Source organism: Anomaloglossus baeobatrachus, chromosome 1, assembly GCF_048569485.1.
Source record: "Anomaloglossus baeobatrachus isolate aAnoBae1 chromosome 1, aAnoBae1.hap1, whole genome shotgun sequence".
In the NCBI taxonomy this organism is placed as follows: Eukaryota; Metazoa; Chordata; class Amphibia; order Anura; family Aromobatidae; genus Anomaloglossus; species Anomaloglossus baeobatrachus.
The window spans coordinates 322,933,847-322,949,774 of record NC_134353.1 but is presented as its reverse complement, the minus strand read 5'-3'; the positions used below and the strand labels follow the sequence as shown (position 1 = coordinate 322,949,774).

The window sequence follows — 15,928 nt, the reverse complement described above, 5'->3', positions numbered from 1 at the left end:
ATTACAGTACAATGCTGAAGCCAAGTCATATTTCCCTGAAATATACAGTAGCTCTAAACTATCATCACATACTGTGGTGTACGAATCTGTACAAGTAAATGTTTGAATTAAGCCGGCAATACACATTAGATGGATACATATATATATATATATATATATATATATATATATATATATATATATATATATATAAAATTGATTTACTTTTAAATGGGTGACTACATACATAGAAATAAAAAGATTTACAATTAGATAGCATCATACAAACCTTATATAATGTATCTGTATTTATGTTTTCCTGCCCGGTTGCATTTAAGTCTCGAGTTGCAAAATACCTTTGGGTATAAAATGTAGAATAGTTATTTTTATATTTGCACTTTAGTTTACATAATTATTTTTAGACTTTAGCTAAAGGGTTTGTAACAGTTATCACATCTGTACTGGATTAATGATGAAATTCCCACTGGTTGCCAGAAGGAGTACTTTTATTTTCATTAGAATGGAGTGACAATGCACATGCTCAGCTTTCTCCTACAGTGCCATAGACAATGAATGGAATAGTGGTTAGACATATGCAAAGCTGCTCCATTCTAATGGGGGGAAAAAATACACTGATGTGTCAATAGTTAGAGATCCCAGGTGTCTGAGTGACAGAGACAAGCAAGATGCACAGTTGTTTATGTCTATAGGCTTTTCTGTTTAAATTCGCAAACTCTGCTGCAAAGATCCATATGCAATGTAATCCCCCTCTCACCTGATCTGATATATCTAACCTGAGATCTCATGTAGATTATACACTAATAATGGTGTTCTACATTTTTATGCTATAAATATATTTCTGTGTACAATGATTGCTAAAAACTCATCACATTTGACAATATCATAAAAAAGAGAGACAGCTTTATCCTGCAAACGATGTACTTTTTTGCCTCCCCTAATACTGTATAAACCCCCATGTAGTGTAATTGTGGCGCCCCTGAGGCTTCCGTCGCCACAGAGACATTGCACCTCAGCCAGAGGTGTGATGTCCCATCCTGGGTAAGGAAGGGGGTAAACGCCGGTCCACAGACAAAATTCACACTACACCCATTGTTAGGTACATATTGGGACAGGGGATAGTGGCAGCCACCCCCATGCTGTATTATGGGGGGGAATAAGACCCATCCCTTCTTCCATAGGGGGGAGCCTAGCAACTGAGTGGGTGGGTGGAGCCGACAGAGAGTGAAGAGCAGACACAGGAAGGTCAAAGGCAGATTGAGTTAAGATTGAGTTGAGAGGAGTGAGAAGAGAAGTGCTCTACTCAGTCAGGAGCAAGAAGGAGAAAGTGACACATCCTGGTGGAGACCCTGGGGCCCAGCTAGGCCCAACCACAGCAGAGAACAACAGAAAGGATTCCAGGGCCACTGAAAGGCTTTCAAGCGCAGGGCCTGTTCCACAGAAAGATCAGGTGGAGGGATCAAGCTGCATACGGGGAACGGTCCCTAAAAACTGGAGGAAGAGAAGTCATTTCCAAAGGTGAAAACCGAGGCCCAGGGTGGTTGCAAGCGTCCAGAGCCACATCCCACTGCAGAACCCCTGGGAAGAGGGTACAGTTCCAGCTAGGCAAGCACTCTTGTCCAGAACCTGTAGTGGAGGCCAAGCCAGGTTCATCCAGCAAAGGCAAGGCTTTGAAGACAGCTGAAGGAAGGGACACAATAGAAGGGTGCACCGGCTTTTATTCTCAGATCTACCCGGGATCGGCGGAGGCCCCTGACAGTGGGTTCCAGCCGTCCAAGGGCACCAGTGTGCTACAACCCAGGAACTGTGAGTAAACATCTTGAAACTGCACCCCCTGGTGTTGCCTCCATTATTTCACCTGCACTACACCATCTACAACACCCTCATAGACTCTTACAAGCACCAACTGTTGCCCCGGAACACCGCTCCACCTGTGGGGAGCAGGACCATCCAAGCTGCCATTCCATCAGCTCCGGAGGCCCCATACAGCAGCGGCGGCTTAATAGCCGCAAACCACAGGTGGCATCATGAATAACCTAAAACTCTATTTATTATCACCAACCCCACTGAAGCCATATTAGTTGACCCCGCCAGGGTCACGGAGTCAGGCCCCGCCACCACTGACTACCCCTGGACTAGTTCAGCCTGACACCGGGTGTCTCATAGCCCTGGGGTGGGCGAGTCAACCTTGGCGTCACAAACAGGATAATGTGCCCGGCCTCACCTGGTACTGTGCGCCTTGCTGAACTGAAAGAACTGTGTTTTATTGTGTAAAAACTGCCGCCATTGAGACCGCTGAGCGCGGAAAGAAGAGGGGCGTGCCTGGAGAAGGGCGCGAAAGTAAGCCCCGCCCCCTTGGTCTTGCAAAAGAGCGCGAAGTGGAGCCCGCTATGCAGAGCGGAGGATGGAAAATGGCGCGCTGAGAAAGTGACTGTCTGGCAGTTAATGCTGCTGTCTGGAGGAAAAGAGAAGATGGCTCCTGCAAGTGGAGGCCAGGAAGAGCTCACCTGGATCAGGCCTGTGACCGCCGCTGAGCTGAAGGCTGAGGTCGGGAGGATGGCTGACAGGATAAAGGAGCAGAGCAGATGGGAGATAGCCGTGTGGGGGAAGGAGATGGTGCTGGCCATGAGGAGTCTGCAGATGTCTGTGCAGCGAGGCCTGTGTGGAGGTGCCGCCCACACCCATCCGGAGCCCACACCAGCGATGGCGACCCTGCTCCAGAGCATCCCTGGCCTAGCACTGGGTGAGTCCCGCACTGCCCCTGCCCGATTGGGTGTGCTGACCCCGCCGGCGTTACTACCGGAGGCCGCAGTGATCCCTGCTGCTATCCCGGGGGTGATCCATGCTGCAATGCCCGTTGGGATCCCTGCTGCGATGCCCGTTGGGATCCCTGCTACGAGGCCCATTGTGATCCATGCTGCGACCCCGACTGAAGTCTCTGCTGTGATCCCGGAGGCGGTCCCTGCTGCGATTCCGACTGAAGTCCCTGCTGAGACGTCCGGCGCAGAAACACCCTATCCGGCCAGATTAGACCAGGCCACAACGCCATTTATCCCAGCAACTCCTGTGGCTGAAGAGCAGGCTCCTGAACAGCCAGAGGAGGATGCAGCTCCGATACCATCACCCCGCAACAGCCCCAGCACGAGCTCCCAGGGGACCCAGACCAACCTGGCTGCAGCTTCCATGTCACCGGGAGCTGAGCCAGAAGAGGACCTCTGCAATTAAAGAAGAAGAACTCTGCAAACTGTAAATAGCCCCTGTATGTCCCATGTTCTTTTCGAAGATGCCACGCTTCCTGAATTCCTGCCCTTCTGTTCTTTTTGAAGATGTCACCCCCCACTGTCTATGTGTTACCGGGCCACTGGACTTGAAAGTGGTCTGCAGTTAAATGTATATTATGTGTAACCAGGCCACTGGATGCATTGTGGCTGGTCTGTTTTAGTTTAAAAGACTTTAAAGTTTTATTCTTTAATGTTTGCAATGTTCAAGTAATGTGCCTCCCATAAAGGGATGTAAAGTTTTACCAATATTCTTGTTAGATGCATCTATAAAAATTTTGCAGTTTCTCCACTTTTCTTGTTGTTTCAGCCCGCGGACGTGCTGGGATTTGCTGTGGGGGAGTGTGGCACCCCTGAGGCTTCCGTCGCCACAGAGACATTGCACCTCAGCCAGAGGTGTGATGTCCCATCCTGGGTAAGGAAGGGGGTAAACGCTGGTCCACAGGCAAAATTCACACTACACCCATTGTTAGGTACATATTGGGACAGCCACCCCCATGCTGTATGATGGGGGGGGCATAAGACCCATCCCTTCTTCCACAGGGGGAGCCTAGCAACTGGGTGGGTGGGTGGAGCCGACAGAGAGTGTAGAGCAGACACAGGAAGGTCAAAGGCAGATTGAGTTTAGATTGAGTTGAGAGGAGTGAGAAGAGAAGTGCTCTACTCAGTCAGGAGCAAGAAGGAGAAAGTGACACATCCTGGTGGAGACCCTGGGGCCCAGCTAGGCCCAACCACAGCAGAAAACAACAGAAAGGATTCCAGGGCCACTGAAAGGCTTTCAAGCGCAGGGCCTGTTCCACAGAAAGATCAGGTGGAGGGATCAAGCTGCATACGGGGAACGGTCCCTAAAAACTGGAGGAAGAGAAGTCATTTCCAAAGGTGAAAACTGAGGCCCAGGGTGGTTGCAAGCGTCCAGGGCCACATCCCACTGCAGAACCCCTGGAAAGAGGGTACAGTTCCAGCTAGGCAAGCACTCTTGTCCAGAACCTGTAGTGGAGGCCAAGCCAGGTTCATCCAGCAAAGGCAAGGCTTTGAAGACAGCTGAAGGAAGGGACACAATAGAAGGGTGCACCGGCTTTTATTCTCAGATCTACCCGGGATCGGCGGAAGCCCCTGACAGTGGGTTCCAGCCGTCCAAGGGCACCAGTGTGCTACAACGCAGGAACTGTGAGTAAACATCTTGAAACTGCACCCCCTGGTGTTGCCTCCATTATTTCACCTGCACTGCACCATCTACAACACCCTCATAGACTCTTACAAGCACCAACTGTTGCCCCGGAACACCACTCCATCTGTGGGGAGCAGGACCATCCAAGCTGCCATTCCATTAGTCCCAGAGGCCCCATACAGCAGCGGCGGCTTAATAGCCGCAAACCACAGGTGGCGTCACGAAAAACCTAAAACTCTATTTATTATCACCAACCCCACTGAAGCCATATTAGTTGACCCCGCAAGGGTCACGGAGTCAGGCCCCGCCACCACCGACTACCCCTTAACTAGTTCAGCCTGACACCGGGTGTCCCAAAGCCCTGGGGTGGGCGAGTCATAATCACGTATAGAGCCCCCTTGTAATGTGAACACATATAGAGCCCTTTTTAGTATTATCACATATAGAGCCGCCTTGTAATGTGATCACATATAGAGCCCCCCCAGCCTTGTAATGTAGGCAGCGGTGGGTCGCTCGGTCACTGTGCTCCTATTCTTAGGGATCCCTATGTGTGGGTACGACTCTGTGTGGGGTGCTTGACACTCACTTGCTTTCCTGAGGCTCCATTCACCTTCCTGCGCTCAGATGCAGAGACCGCTATGAGAAAAAAAAGTCACACCACATCTTAACTATACTTGTTTTACTTGTTCTTAACACCTTCATGGCAGACACGGTAACCAACATCTTTTCAACCTAGATGTGGGAAAACTTTTTCTCTTTTCACCTAAAGGCCCCGTCACACACAGAGATAAATCTTTGGCAGATCTGTGGTTGCAGTGAAATCATGGACATATTGTTCCATTTGTACACAGCCACAAACCTGGCACTGATTGTCCACAATTTCACTGCAACCACAGATCTGCTGCAGATTCATCTCTGTGTGTGACAGGGCCTTACGTCTCCCAAAATAGGTATAGCTGCCATCGCCTGGTATTTTCCACCAGTTTCCCTCACCGTTCTGACATAGCCCTTGGTGTTCCAGGACACTCTCCTTGTCCCCCTTCCCACTCTTTGTCCGTTACATCCCTGTACAGTTTCAGCGTCAACTTCTTCAGGGTAAGCCGAAACGCACGTCAGGGTGGACATCACATGCTCTCATCTCTTCCATCCTGTATCAGGTAATATATGGACACATTTACAGCACTTTATATGTTTCCTTCAGTATAACGTTACCAATGTTTACTCCTGCAGCAGCCCTTTAGATCCAACAAAGCACTTCATATTTACCTACTGCTGCTATTCCTTACACATAGTTCTGAATGTGGAATGTCCATTTAGTTACTGATGATGGGAATGTCTGTATGTCCACGCTGAGCGCATGAATTGTGTTGATCAATGCAGATTTCACATTGTGTTAATGGTATATATGCGTATAATTGGATATGATACACGTGTTGGACTACCAGTAATGTGCACAGCGTCGACACATATCATGTGCCGCAATTCATTTTCATCTTCATCAGCATACAATATTTATTAATATATTTTTCTGGATAAATATGTATGTACACATTGTTTTTGTACATTAATCATACTAGCATGTGACACCTTGTTTTTTATCTGTATCTGTGTTCTTATAAAAAACTTTCAAATACAATACAATCGGACAGAGTCTTGAATATAAAATGCGAAAAACTTCAGAATCTAATAAAACTATTATCTTTATTCAAATTATTTAAAACAGTGTATTGACACCCAGTGCTAGTGAACACAAATACAGGGACAGTAGAGGGGAACGGAAAAATTGAATTTATTTTGGGGTCCCTATGGTACCCTAAGGGATCTTGTTCCTGTCTGACAACGGAAGGTATGACACCATAAATTCCTGGGTGCCCCTGTTCCACACTGGCTGACCCTCTCTGTACCCTGTCACTTTAAGTGGATTAATAATGACATTTATGACTACCAAAAATTGGGTTCCAAGTGTGGATGGTATAAATCACTCAACTCCTTGGTCTGATACACATGTGCAGATTAATAAGCAAGAAAGATATCAATGCAAAAATAAATCATTGGACGAGAAATACCAATACACAACCTAGGGATACATCTGCGGTATATGCAATAATATATCAAAAACAAACACAAAAGTTATCCTCATCCAATTTTGAACATGTGTATAAACCATCAAAGGCAGATTATTTACATGGTCCCAATTATATCAATGACAGGGAGTATATATACTGCATAGTGCATCACTCCAAGATATGTGCATTCTGTATTCTGATGACCACAGTTATAAAACAATGCACAAAGCATGATACTGTATAAATAATAATAATGAGGCAGAGCGATTATCTAAGGGAAGTAATTTATCTTTTTCTTCCTTTCTGGTTAGTTCATGTGGTTTACTTATGCATCTATTTATGCATTTTGTCATGAGTGGATATTGGCAGCCATTAATCACCTATAGACACAGGGTGACTTTTTTCTTAATGGAATTGATAATTTTTCTTCCATTATATTAATATTGATTATATCTATCATACTTTGTGTATAGTTTTATAACTGTGGTCATCATAATACAGGATGCACATGTTGAGGAGGAACTTTCCATCAAATACTTAATTAACCTCTTGACAAGGGATTGTGGGAAATATGTCAATTTGCCTTACATCAGGTTTCAGATCATACACATGACACAGATATAAAGATGGCAGCCATTTCCTGTTCACCACACCTTGCTTGGAATGCAAGGAATGTCCAGATGAAAGAAGACCACCATATAAGGGAAGACCCCTGGTCAAGCTAGAAAACCAACCCACAGATCAGATGACATCACAGACCAAACCATCAGCATGGATCCACTAAATGACGTCCCTCCCATCACCATGGTTTCATCCACTGGAGTCAGACCCGCCCATCAACAGCAACACGGATCTCCCCATTGGCTAGCTCATGAACTGTCCCACTAAATGTGCATATCTGAACTTGTGTACACCTCTAGCCTATAACAAGAGGACGCATGCTCTTCCCTGTTCTGTTTTGGTGCCATCTTTACTGTGACCAAGAAGAGATTTCATATCCGACTGTGTCTGGTGTGAATTCTTTTATGCATGCACTTGGCCCATATCAATTCGGCCAGGCAGTAGGCAACTAGTGATCTCTGGTTAAGGGTTCACCCTAACACACATATCTTGGAGTGATGCACTATGCAGTATATATACTCCCTGTCATTGATGTAAATGGGACCATGTAAATAATCTGCCTTTGATGGTTTAAACACATGTTAAAAATTGGATGAGGATAACTTTTGTGTTTGTTTTTGATATATTTTTGCATATACCTCGGATGTATGCCTACTTTGTGTATTGGTATTTCTCGTCCAATGATTTATTGTTGCATTGATATCTTTCTTGCTTATTAATCTGCACATGTGTATCACACCAAGGAGTTGAGTGATTATACCATCCACACTTGGACACCATTTTTTGGTAGTCATAAATGTCATTATTAATCCACTGAAAGTAACAGGGTACAGAGAGGCTCAGCCACCGTGGAATGGGGGCGCCCAGAAATTTATGGTGTCATACCCTCTGTTGTCAGCTAGGAACAATGTATCTGTGTTCTTATCCCAAATTTAATAAAATATATGTGCAATTGACCCTTTTCAGAATTTTTTCCTTTTTTCTTGGCGCCCAGTATACCTGATTCCGTATGGTCTGTTATTTCTCCTTTCACCCATGCACGTCTTTTCCACAGTGTGACTCACTATATATACTCTTCACCCCACAGTGGTTTACTGACATGCATGGTGTGTACTGCCTGAAATATTTTATGTCCTGTGAAAGAGAGCCTGTACCTGTCATTTAAAGATTTTTGCAATATACAGGAATTCTGTGCTATTCCTGTATATAGCACAAATGATTGGATGATCGCAGGTTTAATTCCTCCATGGGGACATCAGAATATAATAAATAATATGGTTTAAAAACTATTAAGAAGTATATAAAATCATCCCATTTTTACCCTTTATGACTTAATGATTCAGGCTTCTCTACCTCTAACAGCCGCGGTTGAGGTAACGCTCCTCCCGCTGCTGGTAAACTGTTAAATGCTGCTGTCAATCTCTATCCGTGGCCCTCACCAGCCCGTGGCCAGCGTTTATAGGAGACTGTGATTTTTCTTCTATATTTAGCAATGCTGTATAGAACAAGTGATCAGACCATTGCAGGTTCAAGTCTCCTAAGGGGACTATTAAGCCTGCTTTACACGTATCAATTTATCGTGCGATCGCATTTGCGATCGCACCCGCCCCCATCAATTGTGCGGCACGGGCAATTTGAAGCCCGTGTCGCACAATGTTGTAACCCCCCGTCACACGTATTTACCTCCCAAACGACCTCGCTGTGGGCGGCGAAAATCCACTTCCTGAAGGGGGAGGGACGTTCGGCATCACAGCGACGTCACACAGAGGCCGGCCAATCGAAGTGGAGGGGCGGAGATGAACGGGACGTACACATCCTGCCCACCTCCTTCCTTCCGCATTGCTGCCGGCCGCAGGTATGCTGCAGTTCATCGTTCCCGGGGTGTCACATGGAGCGATGTGTGCTGCCTCAGGACATTGAACAACAGGACATTCAATATTTACAAAATGAGCGACGTGTCAACGATGAACGAGAAGGTATGTATTTCTGCTCGTTCATAGCTGTCACACGCTACGATATCACTAATGATGCCGGATGTCCATCACGACGTGACCCCACCAACATCTCGTTAGATATATCGTAGCGTGTAAAGCCCGCTTTAAATACAATACAAAGTAGAAAATGTTTTTTATAAAAGTTTAAAAGTACCATATTAAAAATTAGGAAAAACAAAATAACCACACATTCGGTATCACTGGGTTTGTAAAAGTAAAAAACAAAAAGTTGATAAACAGTGTAACGAGAAAAAAAATCAAAACGCCAGAATAGCAGTTTTTCTCATGCTGCAACAACAGAAAAAAAAAATGTAATAGCAAGCAATCAAAACATTGCACATACCCCAAAATAATAATAATAAAAACATCAGCTCGGGGCGCAAAAAATAATCCCTCACACAGCTCCATATCCTAAAAATTGAAAACATTATGGCTTTCAGAAATTCGTGACACAAACCAAATTTTTTTTTTCAAAATTTCAGATTTTTTTTCACCACTTAAATAAAACTAAAATAAAACTATACATGTTTGGTAGCTACAAAATTATACTGCCATATCAGTTTTATGGTAAAGTCAACACTGTAAATAAAAAAAAAAAACAAAACAAAAAATGATTGCAGAATTTCACTTTTTTTGCTATTTCACCAGATTTGGATTTTTTTTTCCCATTTACCATTGTATCATATGGTAAAATGGATGATGTCATTAAAAAATACAACTCATCATATAAAACAATCCCTCTCTGAGCAATATCGACAGAGAAATAAAAAAGGTATGATTCTTGGCAAATGGGGAGGAAAAAATGAAAGTGCAAAAATGAAAATTTCCCCAGTCCTTAAGGGGTTAAAAGCTAAGAAAAAAAAGTACACATATGATATTGATATTTTCATAAAAGTCCCATCTATGAAAATATAATTAAGCAGATCTGTGATCTGTAAATTTTGTGACGAGAAAAAAAAATCAAAGACGCCAGAATTACGGCTTTATGGCAGCTGCAACAGGGCAAAAAAGGATAATGAGGGGATCAAAATATGGCATGTACTCCAAAATAAAAACAATAGTTCGGGGTATGAAGAATAAGCCCTCACACAGCACCATCTCTCAAAAAAAATAAACATTTTTATTCTTTTTTTTCTTTCTACAAATTTCTGATTTTTTTTTTCTTCACATAGGCTAGGTTCACATTTCCGTTGTTTTGCATCAGTCACATGACGCATGTGACTGATGCGTTGTACAACGGATGACAAAGAACAGAATTTTCATTGTCGGACTCCGTTGTGTGCGGGGGGGGAGGAGCGCGAGGGGGCGGGGTTCGAGGTGGGTGGAGCCGAGCGGGGCCGTGGCGCTGAGGACGTCAGTGCCGCGGGGACTGCAGGGCTGGGGACAGGTGAGTGTGTGTGTGTGTATACATGCGGAGTGCGGAAGGGCAGAGCCGAGCGGGGAAGTGTCGGGCTCCCTGCACACGTATCCACGGTAAATATCGGGTAACTAAAAGCAAAGCACTTTGCTTGGTTACCCGATATTTACACTGGTTACCAGCGTGCACCGCTTAGCGCTGGCTCACTGCACACGTAACCAGTGTAAATATCGGGTAACTAACCAAAGCTCATTGCTTAGTAACCCGATGTGTATCCTGGTTACGAGTGCAAGGAGCCAGAGAGAGCATGCGCAGCGAAATCCTACAGATTGCGCTGCTCAAAAAAACGTTACAGGCTGCGTTCCTTCCGCCCGGCAGTCAGTCGTTCCACGACTGATCAGTCGGGCGGAGGGTGCTGTAAGGGGTAGTTGGACCCCTGATAGTGAAGGAGCGGTTTTTCCCCCCCTGAAGATGCCACAGTAGTATGGTGGCAAATTGTAAATGTTGATGGTAAAATGTTACCTGTCATAAACTGTTTCCCCACTAGGTGCGAGTGTAGAGCAGTGGTTCCCCTGGTAACAGTGGCAGGGAAGGAGGGGAGGGCAGCCTAGGTGGGGAAGGAAAGAAGGGAGGTCTCTGAATGCAGAGCAGTGTGTGCAGGACAGTGTAGTAGTCGGATGTGACTGAAGAGAGGAGTCTGAGGTGCCGGGGCAGAGTGTGGAAGTGGTGCAGTGGCAGAAGAAGTGGAAGAGTCAAGACTAGTCCCAAAGCCGGTGGTGTGTACTAGAGTGGAGTGCAGCTATCAGGGGGATAACAAGTGGCCCCTGCAGGCGAAGGTTAGTGCCCTGACAAAGAAGTGGAGAGGTGAGAACTTATCCAGAGCCGGTAGTCTGTGCTAGATCTGCCCTATAGATCCGGGTTCAGTGTGCAGCTACTAGAGGGTTAACGCATGTCCCCTGCAGGCGAGGGAAAGTTACCGGGGAAAGAGGAAACCGTCAGCAAGAAGTGTAACCTGTAAACCGATGTGACTTGATGCTGAAAGGTGTAAAGAGGAGTGGGAACTCATCCGGAACCGGTAGTGTGTGCTAGATCTGCCCTGCAGTAATTCAGGGTTCAGAGTACAGCTACTAGGGGGTTAACAAGTGTCCCCTGCAGGTGAAGGAGAGTGACCGTCAGCAAAAAGGGGAAACCGTCAGGAAGGAACGTAATCTGTAACGTTAAAGTGAAGTACTGAAGTAACTTGCTGCTGAGAAGTGTAACAGAAAATGGAAGCCTCGTTCAATAAAATGTTTCTTAGTTTACCAGCTGCCTGTCAGTGGCTCTTTTCTGTAACTGATGAAGGGGCTGGCGAGCCGAGGGAAAACGGCGTAACGGAGAACGCAGGTACCGTCACGAACGCGTCCCTGCCACCCACACTCTGCCCCACAAACAACACCCCTGTTTTAACAGTGACGGCCGGGCCGGGGGTCAGCCTGCCGCCCCCTGGGCGGGAGACCGCGACTACAACCCCTGAGGCGCCCCCTGCCCCCGTTACAAACTGGCGTAGTCGGCAGGATCAAGCCTGCATGCAAGAAACCCCGACCAGAGACTGTGAGGAAGATCAAGTGGTGCCTGACGTGCTGAACAGGCCACAAGATGGCGGCAAGATGGCGGCCGTCCTCATGGACTCAGCAGAGGCGCGAAAAGTTGGCGCCAAACGAAAAACGCTGGGCTGGCCTGGGAGGAAGAAGCCCAGAGTGCACCGCCCAAAGAGGGGAGGTACCTGCCCCAAGAAGCTGGTCTAGAGACGTGGGCGGCGCCGCAAGAAAGAAAAGGCGTCATCAACGCTATGCAGACCTGGTGGGTGAAGCCGGGGGCGGAGTGTGTGCTAAAGCGGGAAAAGAAGAACCGCCTCCACCTTCCCCGGCGCCATTGCAATCCCAGCAGCAGAAGCAACAGTTCCAGTTACCTGCGCTAAACAGAATGGAGGCCAGGACAGACAAGCAAGCCGTAGCGGGCGCGCTGGTGCCCGTAGGACGCAGAAGAGAACGTCCGATGGAGAGCTCGGTGGGAGAGTTACCCACCATCACGTTGCCGGCAAGCATGATACCGGCCGTGACTGGAGTCTCGGAGAAACCAGCAAAGGTCACGTTTTTTACCTCATGGGATGCCGTTACCGTGGAAACGACGACGGAAGTCTGGGCCACCTACAAGTCCCGGCTGACTCTGGGGAGCGGGCCACCAGGAGCATCCGTACAGATTCCGGAGGCGCCCGCGTCTGTTAAGGTAGGCCCTCTGCCCCCCTCAGGAGTTAAGGCCCCGTACTGGCAAGATATCCCAGAACCAGAGGTAATCGTCCGGAAGAGAGTGATTTGTTTGCCGTTGAAAACCAGTACTGTTGAAAGCCGGTGAATGTTTCCAGTTACAGTAACGTTAAAAGTACTGAACCCGGGAGGAGCTTAATGCAGAACTGTGCGTGGACTCCTTCCGTGACTGTTAAGAAGGAATCTTGTTGTCTTGTTATTTTCTGCCCACCCAAAGACCGGGAGCGCTTGGAAATAGCCTCCGGGCAGAAGGTCAGCTAAGACCGGGAGCGCCTGAGGAGGGCCTCCGGGCAGATGTGCGACTAAGACCAGGAGCTTCCCTGGAGGGACTCCGGGCACCAAACTTGTGTGCCAGTCTGTGTGTTTTAAGTATTGTGTTTTCCTACATGTATTGTTTTGCAGGTACGAACCTCGCCAGGAGGCTGAGGTTAAAGAGGGGAGGAATGTAAGGGGTAGTCGGACCCCTGGTAGTGAAGGAGCGGTTTTTCCCCCCCTGAAGATGCCACAGTAGTATGGTGGCAAATTGTAAATGTTGATGGTAAAATGTTACCTGTCATAAACTGTTTCCCCACTAGGTGCGAGTGTAGAGCAGTGGTTCCCCTGGTAACAGTGGCAGGGAAGGAGGGGAGGGCAGCCTAGGTGGGGAAGGAAAGAAGGGAGGTCTCTGAATGCAGAGCAGTGTGTGCAGGACAGTGTAGTAGTCGGATGTGACTGAAGAGAGGAGTCTGAGGTGCCGGGGCAGAGTGTGGAAGTGGTGCAGTGGCAGAAGAAGTGGAAGAGTCAAGACTAGTCCCAAAGCCGGTGGTGTGTACTAGAGTGGAGTGCAGCTATCAGGGGGATAACAAGTGGCCCCTGCAGGCGAAGGTTAGTGCCCTGACAAAGAAGTGGAGAGGTGAGAACTTATCCAGAGCCGGTAGTCTGTGCTAGATCTGCCCTATAGATCCGGGTTCAGTGTGCAGCTACTAGAGGGTTAACGCATGTCCCCTGCAGGCGAGGGAAAGTTACCGGGGAAAGAGGAAACCGTCAGCAAGAAGTGTAACCTGTAAACCGATGTGACTTGATGCTGAAAGGTGTAAAGAGGAGTGGGAACTCATCCGGAACCGGTAGTGTGTGCTAGATCTGCCCTGCAGTAATTCAGGGTTCAGAGTACAGCTACTAGGGGGTTAACAAGTGTCCCCTGCAGGTGAAGGAGAGTGACCGTCAGCAAAAAGGGGAAACCGTCAGGAAGGAACGTAATCTGTAACGTTAAAGTGAAGTACTGAAGTAACTTGCTGCTGAGAAGTGTAACAGAAAATGGAAGCCTCGTTCAATAAAATGTTTCTTAGTTTACCAGCTGCCTGTCAGTGGCTCTTTTCTGTAACTGATGAAGGGGCTGGCGAGCCGAGGGAAAACGGCGTAACGGAGAACGCAGGTACCGGCACGAACGCGTCCCTGCCACCCACACTCTGCCCCACAAACAACACCCCTGTTTTAACAGTGACGGCCGGGCCGGGGGTCAGCCTGCCGCCCCCTGGGCGGGAGACCGCGACTACAACCCCTGAGGCGCCCCCTGCCCCCGTTACAGTGCAAAGCAGCATCATCAGTCACAATCCGCTTCTCATACAAGTCTATGGGAACAACGGAATCCGCTAAACGGATTCCGTTGTTTACCAGAGCAGCGGATTGTGACTGATACAATTTAACGGAAATGTGACCTAGCCTTAAATAAAAAAACAAACCCTATGAATGTTTTCCATCTGGCTGACCTGGAGAACCATATTTCCAGGTTATGTTTACTGTATAATTAATGCTGTCAATAAACACACTACAGTTCAAAAGTTTGGGGTCACCCAGACAATTTTGTCTTTTCCATGAAAAATCATACGTTTATTTATCACAAGTTGCATAATGAATAGAAAATATAGTCCAGACATTGACTAGGTTAGAAATAATGATTTTTACTTGAAATAATAATTTTCTCCTTCAAACTTTGCTTTCATCACAGAATGCTCTCTTTGCAGCAATAACAGCTTTGCAGACCTTTGGCATTCTAGCTGTTAATTTGCTGAGGTAATCTGGAGATATTTCACCCCATGCTTCCCCCCTCCCACAAGTTGGATTGACTTTATGGGCACTTTTTGCATACCATATGGTCAAGCTGCTCCCACAACAGCTTAATAGGGTTGAGATCTGGTGACTGGGCTGGCCATTCCATTACAGATAGAATACCAGCTGCCTGCTTTTTCCCTAAATAGTTCATGCATAATTTGGAGGTGCGCTTTGGGTCATTGTCCTGTTGTAGGATGAAATTGGCTCCAATCAAGCGCTGTCCACAGGGTATGGCATGCATTCACTAGTTACTCTGTCTGTTCAGCGTGGCCCTACCTTCTGCCTCGGCTGTCCCAGCTGCACCTGCTACACTAGTGATTCTGTTCATCCAGCCAGGCCACACCATCTGCCTCAGCCATCCTGGCTGCAGCAGCCACACTAGTGATTCTGTGCATCGTGCCTGGCCGTATCATCTGCCTCAGCCATCCCAACTGTACCTGCAACACTAGTGAGTCTGCCTGTCTGCATCTATGTCCGTCCTTGCCCTGGAGGTCAGCAGCCACAGTCCCGATCTCTGCCCTGGTAGTGGCACATGGCGTGTGCCTTGTGTTGGGCGGTTAGTCAAGCCCCTCCCTCTAACAGGTAAGTCCAGGTCCCCCTGTGGTCCATTGGGTACACTCCTGATTGCCGCCTTACCATCTCCAGCGGCGAGCATTACAAGCTCCTTCACACCAGCAGTACTCATGCAGCCCCAAATAAAGATAAAGACACCATCTTATTCATCTGTAGGCGCCAAGCATTTAGAAAAAAGAATTAAAACAAAATGCATAGTGTGTACTGTTAAACATGGTGGGGGCACTGTCCTTTTACAGGGCTTCAAACTGATAGTGTGAAGCCCCGCAGGTGTTGTGTCGGTGCTGGTGCATTACCTTCAGGGACTCCACGTGGATGAACAGTCTGGTCACAGGTAAGGAACCTTCTCTTTAGGATTTTCGTGACGTCACTCTCGTAATTGCGGTCAGGGTGACCGCCACTGCAGATTAAGGGGTGCCTGGGGCTGATGGTGGGTGCAGTCAGTTGTAGTGGCCTCCCGAGAGTGAGGCAAGCCCCAGGGCC

General features: G+C 47.4%; 1 protein-coding gene across 1 annotated transcript in view; it reads right to left on the bottom strand.

Annotated features, from left to right (window-relative positions):
- The window catches only part of LOC142298956 (N-acylethanolamine-hydrolyzing acid amidase-like), a 109,613-nt gene that overhangs the window by 28,057 nt on the left and 65,628 nt on the right, over positions 1–15,928 (bottom strand). The window contains exon 8 of the mRNA XM_075341804.1: positions 269–335. Within this exon, the coding sequence (XP_075197919.1) occupies positions 269–335 (67 nt within the window). The remainder of the gene's footprint in view (positions 1–268; positions 336–15,928) is intronic.